The following is a 24,412-nucleotide window of genomic DNA, read 5'->3' as shown; positions in this document are numbered from 1 at the left end:
AACTGTGTAGCTATTTCCCAATTGGGTATATGCAATATTCCATTAGCAGCTGGCCTTACAAAAATCCACAGAGCTCACCTGCCACTGCTACTGAAGGAGTGGGCACCAAAAAGTTCAGGCTTTTTTTTTTTTTCTTCCCTGTGTGAAGCCCTAAAGCAGAAATACTTGGCTTTCTGGATTTCTCAGTTGTGAGCGTAACTGTAGTAGCTATGAGAATTTGCATGTAGGCAGTGAAGTAGGTTTAAAGACCTTGTCCTGTAAAGAGTAAGTGCATGGATTTTAAAATGTTTATGTCATTTAATTGATTATGATCATGCTGACTTGAATATGCACTTCTTTTTTCTTTTTACAACTAGAAATAAAGTTAATAGTTCATCATATATATATATATATATATATAAATATATATATATATATATATATGCATGTTTTGGGTGGAGTTTGTGATCTTGCCAGTAGACAAATCCCATGTGAATACTGATTAAGATAGGTAAGTCTCACACTGATGCTTAACCAATAGCAAAAAATAGCATACCGTCAGTAATGAGACTTTCTGCTATGAATTTACACTTAGCAATGTGAGACTGTGGTGGAATCAATAAAGAGCACATGCACACATTTATTTAAAGAAATATTTTAATAGAAAATGCTGAGAAAATTGTTCAAACAGTCTGATTTCATTACTGATAGTTCAGTGCACTTGGCACTATCTTAGGGCTCCCTTTTTAGAAAATATCACTTGATAGTTTATTTCTTCAGCAGGTATAATTTGGCATTTAAGCTTGTATGTGGAGTTCTTACATCATTGGTACAAGTGATTTTTTTATTGTACCTGAATGTAAGTTTGTTCCATTGTCATCGTGCCATGACCAATGAGAACTTTTTAAATACCATTTTTATGTGTTTTAGTTATAAAATTAACAAGAAGTATTTGTTGTTATCTAGAAATCAATATTAATAGTTACTTTCATAATAATATACCTCAACATTCTTTCCTTATCATTCATTACAGGTCTTTTAGGCCATTGCTCTTGCAGACCTTTTTCAGGCTGTAAAACACTAAAGGATAAGATGTTGTAAGTATGTAAGTGAATAAAACTTCTCCTTTCTAAAAGCACAAATAAATGTCAAACTCTTCATTTGGAGCACTATCAGAGTGTAACCTCAAAATTACAAGTATAGATAAACAGTCATTTGGTTCAACCTAATTTAAAGACTAAGTAAAATGTATATTTTAAAAAATTAAATCTGAAACATTAAAAACACTTTAAAATACCAGTTAAAAAAGCCACAGAGAAAAACTCAAGTATTTCTTGAGGAAGGTGTCAAAATGGGAGGAAAACAGAAGGGACACAAATAAATATCACAGTCACTAGGAAACAGAACAGAAACTCCTTCAACATTGGTCATTTTTGTGGAAGAAAGTTGAGAATGATTTAGTTGCAGAGGATGAAGGTAAGAAAATACTGAATCAGACACTATTTTTAAGCATGTTTGCAGGTTGAGTGTATGAGTTGTAAAATTACGTGGCAGGCTATCTTTGCTTGGAGTTATGATGCTGAAAGTAGTGAGGGAAAATGCAGTAGCCTCCTGGGCTGCTCTCCTCAAAGGAAAACCAGGAAAAGCAGAACTGTTCTGAATAAATGCAAAGCATGCAGTTATCTCTTGAGCCTATGTAAATCCACAGTGAGTTTAAGTTGAAGATGCACTAGAACTATAATTTTTTCTTTCAGTGCTAGAGAATAAAATAAGATCATTTTCTGTATAAGAGTCAAGTATTAAAGACTAAAACATTTTCCTGCATGTGTAACATTGATCCAAAGTTGACTTTATCTCTCACAGGTGTTCTCCCCTCTGCTCCCCATTACCACTAACTAAATTCCTAGTTTTAACATAGGTCTATAAAACTACACTACACTGATGGTCTAGCTCCTTTAATTCTAACTAAAACTAAACAGATTTCCTCATCCAGAAGCCTCAGCTCACAGACCTTCTAACAAATCACAGCTGGTTGGGTTTGCCAGACTCTTCAACATAGTGTTTCTCCTCAAGTGGAGGTTCTGTTTGAACTGCTGTAATCACTGACTTTTAGTTGTTACACAAGTACTCTTATCCTTGCAGGCAAAATAAAGGTGATTTAGGTGATCTCCAGTCATCTTACTTTTGTTTCTGCTCTTTTCTGTTATCTTGTTTCTGTTCAGATTTGGCCAAGTGCTTGGGTATTATGAAAACACTACCATTGCTACTGCAGTGAATGACATACTGGCGTGGGTTAACAGGTCTACCCTGGTCATCCCTCAGTCTACTGAAAATGTCATGGTACAAGTTGTTTAATTTTTGCTTTATCTGGTTGATTAATTTGCTACACTGGGAGTGCTCCTTTTTAAGGCTCTCCTTTTGTGTTTGGAGATTACACACATCTTCTTCCAAGTTAAGAATTGCGTTCAGTTTGCGTTTACGACATTTTTGGGCAGCTACCTTGTTTTTTCCTCTTCGCCTGATGTCACGTAGAAGTGATACCTGAGTTTCTGTCAGCTGGTTCTTTGCTAGCATGGTGTTGAAAGAGTCAACAGACATGCTTACAATTTCCTCCACTGAAAATGGTATTCTCAGAGCTTTTGCACGCCACTCATCTCTGCTCCGGTTTGTAGCAGTAGAATTATGGCACCTCTCCTTCACTTCGTTTGATTTCTTCATCCACATCTGTTGATAATACTCTGGAGTGGATGCTGCTTGACTTGGCAGCTGATTGTAAGTGTGATTATGAAGAAACTGCTGAAGCATGGCTTCTGTAGAACACTCTGCAACACCTGGATATTCAACATGGCTGTGCTTAATGTTTTCTTGGCAGTGGCCACCAACAGCTCCTAAGCCGTGCGAAGGAGCAGATTTAACACCGCTGCTGTACCCAACAGAACCTTCACAGCAGACTGAATAAGAGGTGGTGCTGTGATTTGAATTCAAAGGCAGTCCTGAATCTGAGCCAGGCTCTTCAAAGATCTGAGAAACTTCTATAGGACTAAAGCCTTCCTCCAAAGCCAAAGACATGAGCTTAATTTCATCAAAATTATCATCATGGGCTGTTAGATTTCTAAGATCAGCAGCTGAAAACAGCCCTGTCAAATTTGACCCATGAAATTGTGATTCTGGATTAGTGATATCAGTGCTTGATTGAGGGAAAAACTCTTGCCTTTGTAAGTGTCTTGGTTTTGAATTTAATTGAGTGGAGTAGTCTGTTCTTAGTAGTATGGCATCAGGAGGACTGAAACTGTTGTGAAGTGTCTGGGTCAAGTTTATATTGTGGTGTGAGGATGACGGGTCTTGGCCTCTACTAGAAGTAGCAACTTGTGTATCTTCCAGTGAGTTCACCTAAAAGATGAAGGGGGAAAAAATGAGATCTTTCATAAAACGAATGCTTCTACATTCCCTCCTAAACAGTCACGAACATTTTTTAACATTCCACTACTTTATTCTGTTAAAGCCAAATTTTTGTATGTTAAACTCTTATTCTAGCTATTTGGAATGCTGTTTCCCATCTGTATAAAGCATAATCTGTATTGTCATATGGCAAAAGGAGGAAGGAAGAGTGAGTGCAGAAGTGACTGAAGGAATGGGAAAAGGACTTGCAAAGGACAGTGTGAGACCGATTAGGGTTGAGAGGGAAAAACGGGACTATTGCCAAGTGTACAAACTGTGGCCTATGTGTTCTGTCTGATCTGATCCAAGAAAAATGTCCTGCTGGGAGGAGTGGTCATGACCCTTTTCCCTGGCAGGGGTATTGATGATTCAAGAGTGAGCTGGTTCAAGGTGCTACACTGTTAAAAACCAAACTTTTTAAAGAAGATAAATAGCTCATCTGCAGAAGTTAACCAGTAAGGACAGCAGTGAAGAAAAAGTGGAAGACAGGAATATTAAGACTGTGCTTTTGCAGTCTCACTACTTATTTCACAGTTTATGAAGTTTTCAGGCCTGTGATGTGCCACATTTGGTTTAGTTCCATTTAACTGAAGTCTATTGCATCCAAAATTCAGCTGAACTGTTTTACTGATCAGTTTGGAGGTAACATCCTTCCCACCAAGTCATGCCTTTTGTGGACATCTTGACTTTAAATTACTACTCAGGGTTTTTTTACAAAACCAAAGCTGATACGTGATGCCTCAGTCCTGATGTTCAAAGTGAACTGGTAATGCTGTAGTAGCACTAAGGCCCACGTTTTGAGGACCTGAGTTAGAGTTGCTGGGTCTCAGAAGCACAAAGGCAGAGGAGTCATGAACTAGATCAGTACAAAGTACTTGAGAATGTAAATACATCAAGTAGGAAGTGTATAGGATTCCTCCATAGTTGAGTGTCCTTACTGTGTTTCAGGAAAGAACTTTCTGATTGCCATTCAGTGAACATGTAAAAAGCACTTTCCACAGGGAAGGAATGATGTACCATAAGGACCAGAACATCTTAGGTTCCCTATTATGCTTACTGGGAGCTCAGGCAACAAGAAGGTGGTCTTGCCTTATTTCTCCTAGGGAGTTACCTTGTACCAGACCACCTGCAGTCTGTGGGATAGAGATGCTATTTTCAACTAATCCTTTGAAAAGAATGATTCTTAGTAAGTCAGCTATCAAAAAATTCCACTCACTGTAAAGACTTGATACTTAGCAGAAACAATCAATCCAAATTCAACAGATAGATTGTCACAAGATGGCAGTGCATTATTAATGTTAAATAAAATATGCAATGTGTTACTGTGTATTGTAACAGCTGTATAAAGGCTGCAGCCAAATTCCTTTCAAATTTTGAGAACAAAGAAAACTAAACTGATGAACTTCCACGTCTTGTTAGTGTGCAATCCATTTCCAGAGCTGAACAGAAGAGGAAGCTAATTTATGGGCTAGAAGGTACTATCCAAGCTAGAGATTCCCAAAACCAGATAAGCATGGAGTTATATGGAAAACACTAATGACCCCAGAAGAGGATCCTGTGATGGGAAGTGTATATAAGATGCCCTTAAAGTATAGCAAAAGAGGAATGTAGGGTGTAGCTTTATGGTCAATAGTTGCAGCTATGAGCTGTGGGAGGAGGGGGAGACTTCAGGTAAGATAACACCTGGTTTTTGTGAAGATGGGCACACAGAAAGTAAAATATAGTATCAGAAGGCCACAAGATTTAAAAATACAAAAAAACCCAAAACACTAAATGGGTTTACTGCTAATGCTGACAGACCTGATTTGCAGTGAAGATGATCTGTTGTTCTTGAGACTAGCAACCCTGTAAGCACTTGACCCAATATTTATGACAAATGTAATCCTTCACCACAAATACAATAAATAAATGTGTAATAAATGTAATAAATCAGTATTGCTCTAGAGAAACACAACAAGAGCTGCTGCATAAATACAAACTGGTATTAGGCTTTAGAAAGGCAACTATTAGTTGAACTAATTGAGTTGTCCAGTGGCTCCATCCAACTTTGAACACCAGATCACTCTAAAGACACAGCTCTTACACCAGACAAGTTGCTGGGGAAAACTTTTCAAGTAAAGCCAATGAGTGCTGCCGTAAAAGGTGGATAGTAGCATCTTTAGCAGTTTCAGGTAAGTTTTACTACATTGATTTGCCAATAAATTCCCAGAGTGGGTAGGGTAGGCTGTGGTGGTTTCATTTGATAAAACAGAGTAATTGCTGACTGCATTCAAATCTATTTGAAATACCTGTATTATCTCATTTACCTCTAGCATGGTTTCCACCTGCGATGACAGAAGCTGTAAATAGCCCTCTAAGGAGAGAATGGAATCTACATAGTTGCTGTTGCTCTGTGACAAAAAGAGAAACATGGTGTAAGGCACAGTTATTTCACCTAAAAGGAGGTACAAATCAAAGTCTGAGAGGAAACAGAGCACAGTGCAACACTGCTGCTGACCCCACCATCAAGTCTTCATCCTGACGGGAGATGAGATGTTGCTAGAACGAGCAGATCAGCTCCATGGCCTGAGCACCTCTACTCTGCCCACAACAGCAGAACTGGGCTCTCCTCTGAAGCTGTACCTCCCCACCAGCATGGAAAAATCAGGTATTTTTTCAAAGCCAAGCTCTCAGGGGAGTGGCAAACAGAGAGGCTGGCAAGGCACCTGGATCAGATGTTCTCAGCTCTCACAAGGTCTCAAGAAAATTGAGTGCTCTTTTCATTGCAGCTCGTAGAGAGAGCAGAACTGAAGAGTTCAGTGCCCCAAATGTAATTCTACATCTGAGCATCAAGCTTTATATAAATTGTGAGAGCAGTATAATTTAGCATCCATGTCTCTAGTGTTTGTAGGCAAAAACATCCTCACCCACAAACACAACACCTTCATAACAGAGAAAATACACCCAAATTAAAAAATAATTAGTTGTGTTTTCTGTAAACCTCTGAATATTTCAACTACTCAAAAAATAGTGAGGGATTGAGGGAAGGAGGCAATTTTCAAAAAGGTATACAAGGGCATCATTCACAAAGCACTGTCTGAAGGGAGCATTTCTTTCCTGCCCCGGCAAGGAACATTTCAAATAAAAAGAGGAAATAAATTATTCCTTTCAAAACTCTTTACTACTATTTATCTTAGTGATAAGTTCTGTATCCTCCCTCACTTCCTCTTCAGTTTTCCCTTCTTCCCTTTTTTTTTATCACTTACTTGATTTTTGTCTTTCTCCTCTTGTTCTTGCAGTTGCAGCTGATCCTCTCCTGGAGGTGGACAGCAGTCATCCAAAGCTGCCTGACATGCTTTCAGGTCAACATCCTGAAGACACAAATAAAACAGTTCTATTACACAGCATGCTCTCAAAATTCATCTTTAAAAGGCACTTTTTTCTCTTCCAGTGATAGCATTCCAAATAAAATATGCACTGAACAGGTCATGTGGATGAACTGAGTGTGTAGACTTTGGGGGCAGAGTGAGACCAGTGTCAGTTCAGGGGGGCAGCCACCACCTCTTGGTTTGGTGCCCAGGCACTGAACCCATCTGCAGTAGAAATGGACACAGGAAACTAATTCCTCTAAACCAGAAAAAGAACCACAATGTCATTTCATGAAAAGTTTGGATTATCAGTGTCTTTTGGAGGTCATTTCACAACAACATATCCAAGCCAGATAGATGCTCACTGATGGAATCATAAAGCAGCAATTATACATTACCAGTTGGCAAAATCCCTTGCTTACCTGCATAGTAACAGCAACTCTGTTTCCCATCACTTCTATGTAGACATTACCCATTTTCATTTATCCAAGTGATGGAGGTTTTTAATCTCTAGAGATGAGACTGTTCAAATTTAGGGGCCTCAGTAGCAATTTTCAAATATAAAAAAATAAGTTTTATTTTATTTATATTTGTATCATCAGACTTCTTCATTGTTTATTATATAGGGCTGGAGTATTGCTGTAGTAAGAAGGAATCAGTGCTAATTCCTATTTTTTAAAAGTGTGTATTTATATTTTTAAATATTTTTTAATATTTTTACATTTCAGCTTTTGCAGGGCAAGGCTTTATTATTAAAATGTGAAACTCAGAGGAGTAGCAGCCAGGAAACCAAGTGACCATACTGCATTAGTTCCAGGTATTCCCAGAAAAATGCTGTGGGAGGAGCAGTAAAAACAAGTTTTCAACAGCAGCAAAGATAATGAGATAGAGTTCAGTTCTAAAAATCTCAGCAAACAATTTACTTTACAGGTTTGTTATGAAAGCATAAACTACATAAAACCTGCAGTTGTAACAGTCATCAAAACATATAAAAGTTTATAAATTGTTCCTTCATACAAAACACATTAAAAAGTAAATATAAAAAGTTCAAAAGGAGTACTCTGGAGAAAAATTAAATATAACTTTATAACAAATTAACATTATTTTCAGTTTTGTACATTCTATTTAAATATTTAAAAATATGAAAACTAATTTCATTTTAAACTAATTTTGTTTGCTTTTAATTTTTCTGTGCTTTCTTTTCAAGACTGGAAGAGAACTTTAGCTTTATAAACAGCCATTTGAAAAAACAAATAGATCTACAGGGCACTCATCTGTCATTTTGATGTAGGAATGAAGGGTTTCCTTCAGTGATGCCTAACACAGTTTCTACTCATTAGAAATTATATTCCAATACATTAATATCTTCTTTGTCAGCTGCATCTGGAAATGACCAGATGATTTTTTTTATTGCCAAATATGAGAAAACAAATTTTCTTGCCTAAAACCAGACATACACACATACAAAAAAACAGTAACAAGAAAACAAACCTCCTAACCATCAGTTTTCTCCATGTAGTTGAACAGGAGAGGGCATTTACTACACAAGACACTGAGAAAACGGCAAGTAGCTACTTGCAAACACTGAAATGAGTCCAATGGAGCAGATCACAGGCATGAAGTTGGTCCCATACCTTTGTGCCTGCAAGATCAGGGCTAGGCTTTTATTTTACAGAGAACCAACCTAACACTTGTCAAATTCATGTGACCTGTTAATATTCTAATTAATAAAATGCAGGATCATCAAAAGTGAGTTAGAAGTCAAGGACAATTTCAATAAGGACCTTAAGCAGCTCCTCTGGAGCCAAGTGGCCTGGAAAGCTGCTGCTCTGGCAGAGCATTCAGCTCCTGGATAACACAGCAAATTCATTACTCTACTGGCTGCAGAAGAGGCAAATGCAGGAAATAGTTAGAAATGTGGTATCCATAATGTGATGCCTCTAAAAACCAACTGCAAGCACTAGGTTTGTATACAGAAGGTATATGAGTCACAAAATTTTAAAATTTATCACTCCTTTTAAAATTTCCAGGGGTATAAACCTATTCCTGTGCCAGGGCAAAGAAAAGCTTGGGGAAGCCTTGGGAAGAGCCCATGGTGTGTCCTACAGATCATAAAAAATCCTCACAGTTCAACTTTCTTACAGTGGAAATCTGACTGCAGATGATGCTGGTCTGCTGAAGTCTACTGTCATGGACATCTTTTATGAAAAACCCTTTCCTTAGGATTTTTCCTCCTGAGAAGCTGGGAGGCCTCAGGAACAAAATGTAAACATTGATTATCTGCTGCTGTGGAATGCAACAGGTGGATCTGTGACTGGCCCATGTTGGATGTTTCTAATTAATGGCCAATCACAGCCAGCTGGCTTGGACTCTGTCTGAGACACAAGCCTTTGTTATCATTCTTTCTTGTTCTATTCTTAGCTAGCCTTCTGATGAAATCCTTTCTTCTTTATTCTTTTAGTATAGTTTTAATATAATATATATCATAAAATAATAAATCAAGCCTTCTGAAATATGGAGTCAGATCCTGGTCTCTTCCCTCATCCTAAGACCCCTGCGAACACCGTCACAGTCTACAATGGAGATGGTCCTTCCCCAAACCACTGTGAGGACAAATCAATTTCTGATGTACCTGATGGGACATCTCCTTTCTGAAGGGAAACCAGATGCTCCTGAAGCTCACAGAAATTTGTGACAACTGTCTTGTATTAATTTCCCCAAGATTTCAAAGACAACTGAATCTTCAGGTCTTTTCTTATCAGTAGATAAAACTCCTGGGTGCTAAGGAAATGGTGAATATTTCCAACTATAAATTTTGGAATTTATCTGGAGTCTAATTTTTATGTTGTCTTTTAGGAAAAAATACATATCTATTTTCTCTACTCAGCCATAGATGGTGTCATGGTACCCACAGTTTCCAGGCTGAGAGCCACCAACTGCACTACAGGATCACAAACCATTTTGCCTAAAGGACTCTTGGCCTTAAGCACAAAGGGAGGTCAGAATGTCCCTCTGATCTTTGCACAGAGCTCCTGCTGACGTGAATGGAGCAGGGTCTCACACTTGCAGTCATGCCCATTCCCTGTGGCTTGCCAAAGGCAATGTGTCATCTCTTCTGAGTGAGCCTCACAGTGCTGCACTGTGCGGCTCTGAAGATCAGTCTTACTAACACCATTTCTTCCTCCAGCAGATGGTATTAAAATAGATATCATGGCAGTCCACAGTGATTATTACTACAATAGATTTTCCATCCTTTGAAAAAACCTGTTTTCAGCACTACCAGAGCACTTGCTGAAGGATCCTGGCCCTGCAGCCAGGTTTTCACAACAGTGGTGGCATAGATACAGCATACGTAAGGTATTTCACATCACAAATTTTCACCTAGGGCATCATTTCAGCAAAACCCTCTATACAGCAATCAACCAGAGCCTTTTTGCCTTCATTTCTCTGTTTTGGCTTTTCACAAAAATCCCCTGGATTATGCTGTTTTTTGCATAAACCAGGTATGCCCTGGTTTTTGCTTTTTATTGCACTTTGCACAAGCTTGTTAGTCTTCCTCAGTGATGAAGAATGACTGAACAGCACAGCTCAACAACAGAATGCTTCCTTCCATGCCTGTTGTATCACTTGGGACTGACTGCAGGACTGTGGGGAGAATAGGAGGGGTCTCTCCCCAAGAAACAGCCACACTGTGTTTTTGAATAAGGCATTTCATTAAAGATACCTTAATTCTACAGACTGGATGTACATCTATTGACAGAAGTTTTATTACAGAGGATATTAATCTAGTGACAAGAAGGATTAGGCATAGATACTATTTATTCAGCACTGTGCTGCCACATTCAGTGTTTCTGTCCTTCCCATCCTTATTTTGCAACAAGGGTAACAGAATAAAAAGTAATAGAGCTACAGCAATACCACTGAGCCCAGGAAATCAGGAAAGCACATGGTTGTCTCTGTCTAGAGAAAAAGACCTAATTTTTGCTGATTGTAGAAGACTTAATAATACCATTAACTGCAGAAGCCTTTCCCTTTCTACCACTGGAGGGTGTGGAAGTTCCTGCCTCCATCAGTGGGCTGCTTCCAAATGGTAAACTGCACCCCTACCTGAGGGCAACCTTTGATTTGCATTTGGAAGGATTCGGTGCGGGCACAAAGCCAGAGAGCTACACTAAAATTCTCATCATTAAATAATAATAAAAAAATAAAATCCCAAGTGTCTGAAATTTTCATCTTGCTCCTGCCACTTAAATTAAAGAACACAGTCTGAGACTGAATATGACATACCAAATTATCCACCAGCCTTGTATGTGGGAGGCTGGGCTCTAACCATGTACCTGCCCTTTCCCTAAGGTGCAGCTCACCACAGGTCAGCTACAGGCTTCAGTTTATCAAAATGAGAAATAGTAGCTCATGTCAAATCTGCTACTTAAGGAGGGCCAAGAATCAATGTGGAGGGGAGAGAAAGTACGGTTTTGTGGGTGGCCTGGCCTACATTTAATTGGAAGCATGCTGCCTGCTCCGGCAGGTTTCCAGAGTTTCTTACTCTATGTTAAAAATAGAGCCTTCAGATTCCAATTAAGTAAATCACAGTATTGATCTCAGCATGAACTGGGTGTACTGTACATCAAACTTTCCTCCACATATCTCCTCCCCTTGCTTCCTACCCTCATGCCTTATCTGCTGTCCTTAAAAGAATGTACAGGGAGCAGAACCTGTAATGACACCAAAATACAAATAGGTCTACTGTGGTGTATTGGATGGGTGAAGAAGATCCCTCTGAAGGAGCAGCAGAAAGCATAATAAATCTATTTTCAGCTATTGATCTATGTGCAGGTAGCACACAGGACTAGAACTACACAACCCAGGGCTACAAGTGCACAGAAATACCTGAACTAGCTCTGGAGTAACAGAAAGGGCTTGCTGGAAGAGAGCAGAGCAGACAGGGTGGCTTGCCTGGGTGCACAGACAGCGCTGAGAGGCAGGGGGTACCTGCCCCTGCAAAGCAGTTTCACTGCAGTCACACTCAGAGTTATCACTACAAATACCCCAGGGCTGGAGCAAAGGTACACAACCATAATTACCTGCAAAAGAACATTTTTATTTTGGTGCTGTTAACTTAGGTATCCTGTTCATATGCTATCTTCTAATTACTCTACATTATGCTCTCTTTATTTTAGTTGTTAAGTTTTAAACTGCTCATTAATCTTCGAAATGGTTTTCTACAAACTTTTGTCCCTTCTCCATTACTAACTGCACTTCTCTGTGGAAGCAGCCCTCTCCTCATTATTAGCTGAAAAGATGTGGCACAGGCCTGGCACTCTTTGCCATGTTTTGAATAATTAAGTAGCATTTCCAGAATAGAATCATTAGAATGGTTTGTGTTGCAACAATCCTTTAAGTTTGCACAATACCAGCAGAAGTTAAGCAAAACAGTTTCTAGTAACATAACCAGTAGTAACCACTTTACTACTTGGTAGGATTAAATACAATTAATAATTAAATACAATGAGGTGTATCTGATATAATTCAACTCTAATTGTAGTGATCTTGCTCTTTGCCTGTGTACTTTAAATATGTGATAATAATCTTACAAACTGATATCTACTCAATAGATAAGAAAAATAGAAAGAAAAATATTTCTTGTTGTTTCTCTATAGGCATAATAAACCCTAAAACATCCTGAAAACACCAGAAGAGAAGAGTACTTTATTTTTTGAAATGCAGCTGGGGTTTAGGATGTGTGGAGGGTGGAATGGTGGATGGACACACCAAATATCAAAGTAACTTCCATGTTATATATGGCTAGACTTAAAAATGACAATAAACCATGCCAGGTAGGCAGTGCAACTGAGTTAATCAAATGGTTCATAGATGTGACTCCAAATGTGGCACCTGTCAAACATTTATGACCTATCCACTCTAAATCCCAATAGTGCCATCTGGGCTGAAACCCAACACTCCCTGGGAGAGCCCTCCTGTGTGCTGCAGTGAGATGATAGCACCTCTCCAACCACATGCATTTCAGGGCTTTAGATAGCATGGGCCAGCTGTGTCAGCTAGAACAAAACACACATTCTGGGTGCACTCTGTTCCAACACAAAATTAACACCAACCTCCTCCCCAGATGGCGGCAGAGACAGGTACACGCTGAAGACACAGAGACTGACGGTGTTGTCATTGACTTCAATTCAAACATCAGTTTTCATGCTGAAAGTAGCTCAATAACCTCCTCAAAATGAGATTTTAAAATACACCAAACAGGTGCCCACTCCAGCCATTTGGTCCTGTGCAGATGTTTTTCACCAGAAACCGATTTCATTGTAATGACAGACAACATAAAGAATAGAAATTTTCAGCTTCCCTCGAAGTTGCTAAATAGAGCTTAAAGACTAAATAGCAAAATAGATAAAAGAACGCAAAAGTAGACACACAGGATGCTAAATACAGCTGGAACCAGTGGATAAAGAGATAATGAGGAATATATTGGCTTTTGTGGCAAAGCCACGCAGTAAGAATAGCGCATGCCCTAAGGCGAGTTCATCTGTCACACTGGGGGCACTCAGTGAGACCAGGGACTCCTCCAGACAACCCTCCAGGACCATAGAAGGGCTTCCAGTAAGAGGCACATGTATGCAAATTAGTTCTCAGAGAAGTGATGTTTATGTATTTGCTAGTACACTGTAGTGAATATGTATGATCCTGGTGGAATAAATGTCTTCTGGTAAAGTTTCACAATACATTCGATCAGAGGAGATATTTTCTGGGTGTGTTCAGCACACTGAGAATAAAGAATGCCTGCTTTCTAGTACTTGCAATTGTGTTGGAAAGTTTGTTTTCTGTCCAATTTCAGTATCAGTAAAGCATGCAACATCCCTGAGAGTAAACGTGAAGAGGGTAATTAAATTTATTCAGTCACTATTTCTGACAGAGCACAGTAAAAAAACCAAAAACAAAACAAACCCCATGTGTGCCCTCTCCCTCCTTCCTCCTGAAAAACAAACCACCCAAAAACAAACCACCCAAAACCAAACCACCCCAAACCAAACCCAAAATCTCTTTCTATGCCTCTGGTGCCCCAAGATGCTTTCTTTTGTGGTCAGTGAACTACCTGACATCAGGGCTCTGTAAGGTACCTCCCTCCCTTGCTGCTCTACCTTTACCATAGAGTGGTTGTATACCCTTACTGGCAGTAGTCAGTATTGAATAAAAACAAAACACCCAGTAACCCTTTTGGATAAAATTACCCTTTCAGATAAAACTTTGTCTGCAATTCAGTTCCAGATGTCTTCCCTTTGAGTCCTCTCAGGCAAACATACTTCCTCAGGTATCCAGTTTATCCAACTCCCAGCTTTTCCAAGCTACCAGCCCCTCTATAACACCAAATGCCTGCCAACTCACAGTTCTGAATAGGGAGCACTGCTAAAAGTCACAGTCTGACACCTCAGCTCCTCTAGGATTTGAGTATCTCCACCTTCCCTCTGACCCTCACTTGTAATTCCTCTTCTACTTCCCCTCATCTACTCCCTCAGGCACTTTTCATCCACCCCTGCACTGGCAATACCTTGGCCACTCTCCAGAGAGCAGGAAAATGCTGTTGTAAGTCAGCCCTACACCACAACTCCCACTTCCTCCAACACCCTCCCTGAACACTCCTTTGACCAGGCTTTTTCAAACCCTTGCAAGACTAAGTTTGAGGCTCTTCTCTTATGCCACCTCTTTCTGAGACACCATGAAGTCCTTCCCCCCCCTCCTTAAGGTGAGTTCTGGCTATCAGGTAAGGGCCATCCACAAGCAGGGACCCATCCCATTTATCTACTTCCAGATGTCTCTCCAGAGCAATATTGCCATGTCCTACTGCTTAATGAATCCAAAAGAAAAAAAGAAAATAATGATTTGAAATATGTTCTGTAAATTAAGCACACAGCTTCAGTGGGCAGCTCTCAAATGGATTACAGTAACAGCCTTTGGAGACAAACCTTCAGAGAAAAGCCTTCCTGGTTCCTACTTAACTTTCACTTTACCAAAATTTGACACTCACCAAGAAAAAAAAAAAAAATCCATAACCCAAATCATTCTCACTTAATATAAATACTTCAAATGGTGTTCAAAGTCAGGGATACATTCCCCGCTTCCATAAAACTCTGCCTCTGATGTGTTCAAAGAACTGTGCTTGTATGAGGTTTTACATAACCTCACACTCAATTTGACTCACACTGCCCTTTCTAAAAAGTAACATAGAGACAACAGTACAAACAATACAAATTATCCACTGTGCATCTTCTTCCTTAAATTTTGGAATTCATAAACAACAGCAATGTTTTGCTGTTAATTATTAATTAGAGCAGGTGTTGTTTATTCAAGTGCAGGAATTCAGCTCTTGGGAAGGGCCTCAAAGATCTGTTGAAAGAATGCAATACATTCAGCTATAACAAACCTACTTGACTTGTGTGGGAGCAGAACTTTCCTTCTCTGTCCCACCCTGAGCTGGAGCTCGTTTCACACGGAGTGCAATGACCTAGCACAGCAACTCCTGCTCTCATTCAGGTACTGCCTCTTCGGCTGGCATGGGCAGCATCACTGCCTGGGGTTCATGTGATTTGGAACGAACATTTTTACTGTGAGACTAACACAGAGAAAAAGCTGAAGAGCTACACAGTCCATTCCTGCTAATCTAAATATTCTCTCATGTATATTCTCTAAAAGATAAAGAAACCACTGAGTTTTTAAAGTCCTTTTCTTCAAATGTCTACATACATACATAAACACTCTTGCACACACAGAAATACTGATGTACAAAAAAGAAAGGGAAAAAAAATCACTGAATCAAGTAGAGCAATTCTGAATCCTTGCAAGACCTTCAGCTAAGACACTGCACCTTGACAAGCTTCTTGGGACTTTCTTTGTTTGGGAGGGAATACTACTACCTACACAGAGGACTGATGTCACCTCTTGCAGCACTGAGGCCTCCCATTTCCTCACACACAGTTTTCAAGGTGCTTTGAAAAATGTGCCTCATTCATTTTTCACATGGACTTAGGGCTTAGTGTAAGAGCTTTCAGAAGTGTTGTTGAGGCAGTGTTACATTGAGAAGCCCAAGGAAAATGCAGTTGGCAGAGTGGGGCATGGAATGTAACCCAAGTTATGTGCCTGTAGAAGGGCTCCTCTTTTCCCCACCAATATAAGACCCATACCCTGTGTCAGCTACATGCCTTTCCCCCACCTCCCCTTTTTATAGGCTCTTTCTGAGCTTAAAACTTCAAAATGTACACAGCCACACAGCGCCTCTAAATTTCAGTTTTAGTTTTCCTTAGAATAAGCCATGTCCTTGAGCAATCCAACAATACTTTACAAGCACATTGGGGAAAAATAAGCAGATATGCCCAACTTTACCTGTGTGACTAATTCAATGTGGCCTACTCAATGTGACTTACTTGTATGAGTAGGTTTGAGTAGAACAAAAAAAGTCAGGCATCCTGTTTTCAATAGGAGATGTTAGTATGCAAACAGGTGCTGAATATTAAGGAGCAAGTGGTGCTCCCGTTATAAACCTGGTTGATTTTGTTTGTGTTCTTAGAAAGAGCACAAACAAAATCAACCAGGACTGCAATCTCTTTTACCAGCAAACTGTGAAGAGAAAGACTAGATGCAGCACAAACACTGTTGGAACTGGGAAAATAAAAGTAGCATGAAAAATAATCACCCCAAAGAAAAGACCTGGATCACTCTTAGGTTTTTTATCTGTTTCCTTAGCAAACATGCCCACTGGAGCACAAGCTCTTGGACTCAGGTGTTCTGCAAAGAGGTAGGGCCAGAATCACCACCTTTCATTACTACAGAAATGAATCCATTTCCTTGCATGAGCTGATGAATGTATTTCCAGCCACCCAAAGCAAATGTTTATTGGTTTTTTATTTCTTTTCCTCTAAACTCATGGTTCTCAGGGAGCTTAGTCTCAATCTTAAACATCCCTGAGAATGAAACCAACAAGCTGTGATTCTGTAGCTGACCCAGATCAGAACAGTGCAGAGGCATTAAGCTAATACCCTAAGCCATAGGGCACATCTACCAACCCTGCTCTGACCTGCTGTAGGGGATACAGGACAGGGCAGCATGCACAGTGCAGAACTTGGCACAAAAAACCTTTTTTTAATGTAGTCACTGCAGTGGTACAAACACTTCTATCCCTGGTTCTGTTACACACGTCCATCTAAGAAAACGAGTAGCAAGACACTGACTTAGTATGATTATTTTGTCCATTAAAGGGTGTATTTCAGAGGAAGTATATTTTGCTATTTTTATTACTAAAGCAATAAAATATCGTGGGGTTTACATTTCATCAACAAGCCTATGTTTGATTACAGAAACAAACAGAATGAAATAGTTTGCTGGGAATGTAGTGAATACAAAGGTTAGGGCTGATCTCAGACTTTTGGGCAGCAAGCTGAGTGTAGGAACCCCCCTACTCACTCTACTCCTTGTCAAAGCCAAAGTGCTCAGCCTGTTCTAACACTGCACCTCAGCACAGGACAGTTTAAACCCCTGCAGTTTAGTATGCCTCAACAGCATGCTTTGGCCACTGAAAATTAATTTTCATCTGCAGTTGTCTTCAAGAGTAGTTTTAAGCACCAGATCTCGAAAGACAAGGACCAATAGCTTGCATTGTGTTGCCAGGAATGTTCTCACCAGGGACTGGAGTCCAATGAATACAATCAATCCAACTGCAAACTTTTCATGATGCCACACAATACCAAGCAGAAAAAAACCCAATACTTCCATCTGTTTACACAGACTTCTCATCCTGATCTACTGTGGATAAGAGAAATGGCAAAAATAGCTCAAATCTACGTTTACAAAAGGCAAATTGAAAGTTACAAATCAGCTGAACCACTCTGGAATCCATTATACTATTACAATAACGTTTTGACAACATAAGTAGACTCAGACAAAACTACCAAATGTCACCTTAAAAACAAAGACCTACTTTTTGATCTGTGTTTCATGTTTTGGACCTGCCGTGTGCTTCAAAAGACATCCAGTGGAAGTGACATGGGGGTTTCTAGACAGATGTCCCTTTATGCTTTATTTCAAGAACTGATTATCTTCCTCCAATCATTATTTCACTTAAATGCATTGTGGTAAAGAGAGAGGCCCAGAGCTACACTCAGCAAAGAAATGAATCATCTTCTCTTGACATAAAAAGAGTAATCTCTTACAGTCAGGGTGTTGAAACTAGTTTTGCAACTACTTTACAAAAAATAACCAAGTTAACACATGGGGAAATAGGGAAAAAGAAAAAAAATTAAAAAGAAAAATAAAATATATCATGTATGACAAATTAAACAATTACCAGTTGATGCTGGTCCATTAATTCACAATAAAAACCAGCTATTCACAATTGTTCAAAACCAACTTGAAAAATATTGGTAGTTCAGCTTGGTATTTCGAAGTGTACTGAACATCAGTCACAAGCCCACCGTCTCGGCATTCCTGTACCTTTTGTATCCACGAAGTGCACCACAAAAGTCCCAGACCATAAACTACGCAGGAAACAATGAAACTGTTCCCAACAGCGGTTTAACTGGGAAAAGCCAGCCCCGCAGCCGAGCGGCTTGGCTAATCTTGGGGCTGCAGCTGTGCACAGCCCCTCAGCTCGGTGCAGGACGGGGCCTCGGCGGGCACAAGGCGACACAAGCGCGGCAGGGACTGCACGATGAGGCGCGAACAAACAGGGAAACCTGGTCAGCGCTGCCGGCTGCTTACTGCTTCACGGCGGGTTTGAAACTGCCGCGCTGATAACGGAGGGCAGATAAAGGGAGCCCGGAGGTTTGCCCTGGCACAGTGAGACCCTCTGCATGTAAGAAATGTTCCTGACAAATGTAGTTACCGCATTACTACGCACAGGTGCCCTGCGCCCAGGTGAGGGGTGCACCATGTGAAACATCTGGAGAAGCTGCGTTTCTGCAGATGCCTGATACTCCTGAGAAGCCTGTGTGCTGCCCACATGAAAAAAGCAGAGGCGATGCCGGAGGCAACGCCAAGCAGAACTGTCCGTCCTGGCCTTACCACCCTGCCGGCAGGTGCCAGCGGCGCTGGGGCCGGGCTGTGCCCGGTGCACGGCAGCTCTGCGGGGCTGGCCCCGCTCGGTGCGGGAGGCTCCGCCAGCAGAGGCAGCGCGGGAGCCCGGCCCCGCCGCTGGGCGCTGTGCCTCCCTCCGCCCGGGACACGGGCAGCCCCGCACACCACCGGAGGTGTGCATCCCTCCTGCCCGGTTTTTTTTCCTCTTCGTGGGACGGTGCCTGGCTCACAAAAGCGTTCTCCTTCGCGTCCCCACCGCTCCCCCCACGGACACCCCAGACCGCCCCGCTCGGCCGAGGCGCTGCGGAACCGCCCGCGCCTCACTTACCTCCGCCATGGGGCAGCCGCCTCGGCCGCGGCCGCCGCCGCCGCCTCATCCCGCTCCCGCGGCGGGGCGGGGCGCGGCTCCACCCGGGCGGGGCGGGCGGGGCCGGCAGCGGGCCGTGTGGGCTCCGGGGCGCGGTGCCCTGTGGTTGCCCCGTGGCTGCCCGGCGCAGGCCCGCGGGGGCCGTGTGGGCTCCGGGGCTCGGTGCCCTCTGGTTGCTCTGTGGCTGCTCCATCCTTGGCCCCCTCTGGTTGCTCTGTGGCTGCTCCATCCTTGGCCCATGGCTTCCCGCCGCAGGCCCGCGGGGGCCGTGTGGGCTCCGGGGCTCGGTGCTCTGTGGTTGCCCTATGGCTGCTCCATGCTTGGCCCAGGGCTGCCCGGCGCAGGCCCGCGGAGGCCGTGTGGGCTCGGCGGGACGCGGAGCGCAGCGCAAACCCGCCCCCCGCTCCCCTCGCCGCCGCCGCCGCACCGGCCCTGCCGCGGACAGGAGGCGGCGCCGGGGCGGGACGGGGACGGGAGCGGGAGCGGGGACACCGCGGGCACGGGATCCCTCCTGTGTGCTGGGGGTTCCTGCGTGCCGCGGGCAGCAACAGCGTGCGGTTGCTGAAGCGAGCTGGAAACAAGGGAGATGAGTTACAAGGGGCAGTAGCCGGGAGGAAATTTAAAAAAATAATAATTAAAAGCTGAGGGATTCTCCACAGCCCCCGTCAATAGAATCTCCAAGTAAAGTTACAGGATGCAGATACAGGTTTTAACTACAGTGAACCTGCTGCTGAAGCATCTCTTCAGTGCCTTTTCTTCCCCATCTATTGAACTGCATTTTCCTCGGCACATCTACTCAGCACTACAGGAACTTTCACACATGCTAAAGATACATTTCCAGTTGTGTTCTCTCTGTCCTCTGAAAAGGTCTCTTATCGCTTCTCATCACTTCTACTTATCTGAGTGTTTCAGACTTGTTTTGGCATTAGCAAAGCGTTGGGCTGCTCGGGCAGACCCTGAAAGTGTCACTTCTCCAGTGATAACTCTGTGTGTAACGGGTGCAGTTGCTCAATTCCGCTGTTATCACAGACGACATTTCCCTTTTTCTGCGGGGTCCAGTGTGATACCACGCAATGAGTGTATTACAGTGTCCCTAACGTTTTATTGCACAACTTGTTTCTTGAATTCTAACGAAGTAACAGTTTTCTTTAAAAAAATCTAGAGTACTGGAATAAGATTCAGTCTTCCATTCCCATTTTTGGAGGGGTTTTTTTGCTGTTGGATTTTTTTTTTGTGTTGCTTTTTTTTTTGTTTGGTTGGTTTTTTTGTTTTGTTTTCGGTTTTGGTTTTTTAAAATTTATTTTCTTTGTTTTGTTTTGATTTGTTTTATTTTGTTTTGTTTTTGATGCCTGAGTGAGATCTCTGACTTTTTAAGTGGAAGTAACATTGATTTTGCTGTGGGAAAAATAAATTATATATGCGCTAAGGTAAATATATTTGCAATCATGATTCACTGCATAAAAGCCAAGACAGCCACCACAAGTCTTTATGTTCCACATTATGCACTGGTGTTAAACCTTTTATTTTTTTTTGGGGGGGGGTGGTTATCATGGTCAAAATCTCTGCACATAATTTTTATGTTTCTAGATCAAGTCTTCTGATGATAAGAAAATATATGACATTTGAAGAATTTCAATTTGCCTGTTGAATTTCTTGCAATAGACAGAGAAGGAACTTGGCACATCCCACTCCCCAAGGGAGACAAGAGCCTCTTTGTGGCCACTGCAGGCCACTGCAGGGATATCCATGAAACAGGCTTGTTCAATGGTTTAGTCTTCAACAAGTTGTGTTCAAAATGTTTAATGGCAGCTCTGAACTGTTACTGTTGATTTTGGCTGCTAGGTTTTCATCTCAACTGGGTTTTAAATCAGGGTCCTTACGACACTCAGCAACACACACAGGCCACTAGAGAGGGACTGAAACCTCAGGCTGGCCCAGATGCCTTAAACTGGGGATAACCTTGACTCAGAACACATTCCATGGTGGCAGTTTAGGGATTCTCTGGCTCCCAGTATTCAGAACTTTAAAATCCTGTCCTGAAATAGTGATGAGCAAGTGTGTACTCAGTTAGCACTGTCCTGCAGAGAAGGCATTGGTGTCAGAGAGCTCTTGTGTGCCCTCTCCCAAAAAATGCCGTGACTATTTTGCACATCAAACACCTTCTACATAGACAGCCAGCCCTTTCTTCTGATCTGCAAAGTCAGTACTCTTTCTGTGCATGTTTACTAAGAAACCAATTGCAAAGACCATTACAATGTCATAGCATGAACATTCCTTTTAGAATGAACCTCTTAAACAAGACACTTCCCCAAACCTTTTAGTCAAGCACAACAGCACATGTGACAATTTACACCAGTTTGGCCTGTTCTGGCAGCTCCTTGCTGAGGGAAAAGAGACAATTGGTTCCCTATGTCTGACTAAAAGCTTGATCTGAGCCTGTGAAAAATCACAGAACCATAGAAAATGCTGAGTTGGAAGAGATCCATCAGGATCATCGAGTACAGCCCTGGTCTTGCACAGGACACCCCAAGAGTGTGCCTGTGAGTGCTGTCCAAAAGCTGCTTGAACTCAGATGGGCTCAGTGACCATTTCCCTGGGGAGCCTGTTCCAGTGTCCGGTTCTCTCTGGATGAAAAGCTTTTGCCTGGTATCCAACCTAAAGCTCCCCTGACTCAGCTTTGTGTAATTTCCTTGAATCCTGTCACTCATCACGAGAGTGAAGAGATCAGTGTCTGCTCCTCTCTTCCCCTTGTGAGGATGGTGGAGACCACAGTGAGGTCTCCCCTCAGTCTCCTCTTTCTGAACAAACCAAGTGACCTCCTCATAAGGCTTCCCCTCCAGACCCTTCACCATCCTTGTGGCCCTCTTTTGGACAGTCTCTGATAGCATAATGGGTTTTTTATGTTGTTGTGCTGAAAACTGGCCTCAGAACTCAAGGAGAGGTCACCCCGGAGCAGAGCAGAGTGGGACAACCCCCTCCCTTGTCCAGCTGGGGATGCTGTGCCTGATATGCCAGCCAGGACATGGTTGGCCCTCCTGGCTGCCTGGTTTACATAAAAATGAAAGCTGCCTTCTCCTTCTTTGCCTCAGTTTGCAATGTAATAACTTCTCGGTGTTTCTCACGAGTGACTCAAATGGAAATGGAAGTTGATCCCCATGGCATGTGGTCCCCTACACTTGTCTCTGCATACAGGAACGCTGGACACATAGCCTGGGTGAGTGCCACAATGGTTTTCAAGACTCCTGGTATGAATTCCTAGAGAGCAAAGAGTGTATCTATGTTTGTGTATGGAGTAGCAGGTGATTACATCCCAGCTGTTTACAGCCTCCTCAGGGCATCTGTAGTCATTAATTCCAGAGAAATCTTTTCAGTAGTTTCAAGTACTCAGGCTAACATTCAGTAAATCTAGTAAATAACTGGGTTTTGTTTTTCCTTATGCTAAACTCTGATAACAATTTATTTAGTTCAATAACACATCGGCAAAGTTGCTCGCATATGATATTTCATACATAATTCTGGATTCTTTCAATTTATAAACCTACTTCTTGTGAAACATGCTTTTAATCAAGGCAGCCTATTTAGATAATCTTCTCTCAGGGAAGCATTAACATCAGCTTTAAAACTATGTTGCTCAACTGCTTGGTGTTGATTCTGCCGTGCTAGACTGGTCCCCATCATGCCCTTGTGCTTCATGCCAGTGTTGAAAAGGAGGGACAGGCTCTTCACCATCAGAGCATTTGCAGCAGAAGGCAAGTGAGGGAGTGGAAATCCTTGTGGCAGCTAATGCAAGTGTTAAGTTTGGACCCCTAGAGCAGGCAAGTACTGTCAATCACAAACATACAAATGTCAAGAATTTGTTGTCTGGCTTTAGACTGTAATAGTTTTCCTACTTTATTTTCTGACTAATTTCTTACCATAACATTGTTTGTCACCCTGAGTGTGACCAAGTAACAGCAGCTTTATTACTTCCCTAACAGATGCCCCTGTTCTAGTTTCACTTTCATACTTTTTGTGTCACAGGAGATTCTACAACTGGTAGTGGGTTTAACAATTCTCTCACAATCTGTGCATAAATGTTTTAAGTTATCAGTTTTTTGTTATTACCTAACAGTGTTAGCTATAAAACAAGTAGAAAAAAACCCCCCTTTGTTAATTTTGGTCAAAGTTTTGCTCTGTGCTTTGCAAGAAATTAATTCATTACAGATGTTTGTATGGGTAGTAAGAAAAAATAGCAAACGAATCTTCAGTGGCCAGGTCTGGCTTTTTCTGAGTCAAAAGGCACAAGCTGAGTGTGGACCTGGAACCCATTTTCTACACATCACATTTTATCACTTTCACACACTCACACCAGCTCTCCTTTATGTCAGATGCACAGATACAATGCCGGTGAAATCAGTGTACAAATACCAGGCTGGATTATGTATCCTGCTATACTCTTACACAAATCCTTTGGAAGGGCTCTGAAATAGCTGCATTAATGCTGCTGAGGCCATGGCTTATAGAGCTGGACACAGATCATGGGAGAGTGGCTTATGAAGTCCTCCTAAGCTGGTCTGTAACGCACACATCTTTCATGTCTTGTCTCTGTTACACCTCCTTGCAAGGGATATAAGCAGATACAGATCTAAATCTGTCCGTCTGTCTATCATTTGTCTGTCTGTCTATCTATCTATCTATCTATCTATCTATCTATCTATCTATCTATCTATCTATCTATCTATCCTCAGGGGTGGGACGTCAGTTATGCCTCAACACAGAAAGACCTTAAGTTCTAGATATTGAAAGAATAAAAAGTAAAAAGCTTTGTCCCCTGCACACTGAGCCACTCATTCACAGATTTAGCTAGTTAAGTATGAAACTGAAAATCACTTTCTTTTCACAGCCCATCCCCTAGATTCGAGCTGCCAAGACTCCTTCTCCAAATGCTAACCCAGATGCCCCCCATGCTGGCACTCTGCCTATGCACAGCAGTCTCCCACAAGAAGGGATGGGTCCTGGTTTTCTCTTTTGACCCATACCATCCACCTACTTAGTGTTTTATCTCTGTACCATCTGGAGAACATAAAATGAATGTCAATTCCTTTCAAAACCATGGGAGGTATCATTTTTCCTCATTGACATACAGTTCAAAACACAGCAGACATCCAACCTTCAACACTGCCTTTTTTAAGGTGTGCCTGGGTATGATCCAGCTCCCTCTCAA

General features: G+C 41.9%; 1 protein-coding gene across 1 annotated transcript; it reads right to left on the bottom strand.

The window, feature by feature from the left end:
- Window positions 1–750: 750 nt before the first annotated feature.
- Window positions 751–18,656, bottom strand: NFE2L3 (NFE2 like bZIP transcription factor 3). The gene is made up of 5 exons (XM_058019495.1): window positions 18,652–18,656; window positions 18,261–18,304; window positions 6,663–6,790; window positions 5,724–5,807; window positions 751–3,369 (listed from the first exon to the last, which is right to left on the bottom strand). Exons 1-5 carry the CDS (start codon window positions 18,654–18,656, stop codon window positions 2,158–2,160), a joined length of 1,473 nt encoding a protein of 490 aa, XP_057875478.1. The 3' UTR covers window positions 751–2,157.
- Between the last annotated feature and the right edge of the window lie 5,756 nt (window positions 18,657–24,412).

Source organism: Melospiza georgiana, chromosome 1 (assembly GCF_028018845.1).
Source record: "Melospiza georgiana isolate bMelGeo1 chromosome 1, bMelGeo1.pri, whole genome shotgun sequence".
Taxonomy (NCBI): Eukaryota; Metazoa; Chordata; class Aves; order Passeriformes; family Passerellidae; genus Melospiza; species Melospiza georgiana.
This window is presented reverse-complemented; position numbering and strand designations above follow the sequence as displayed.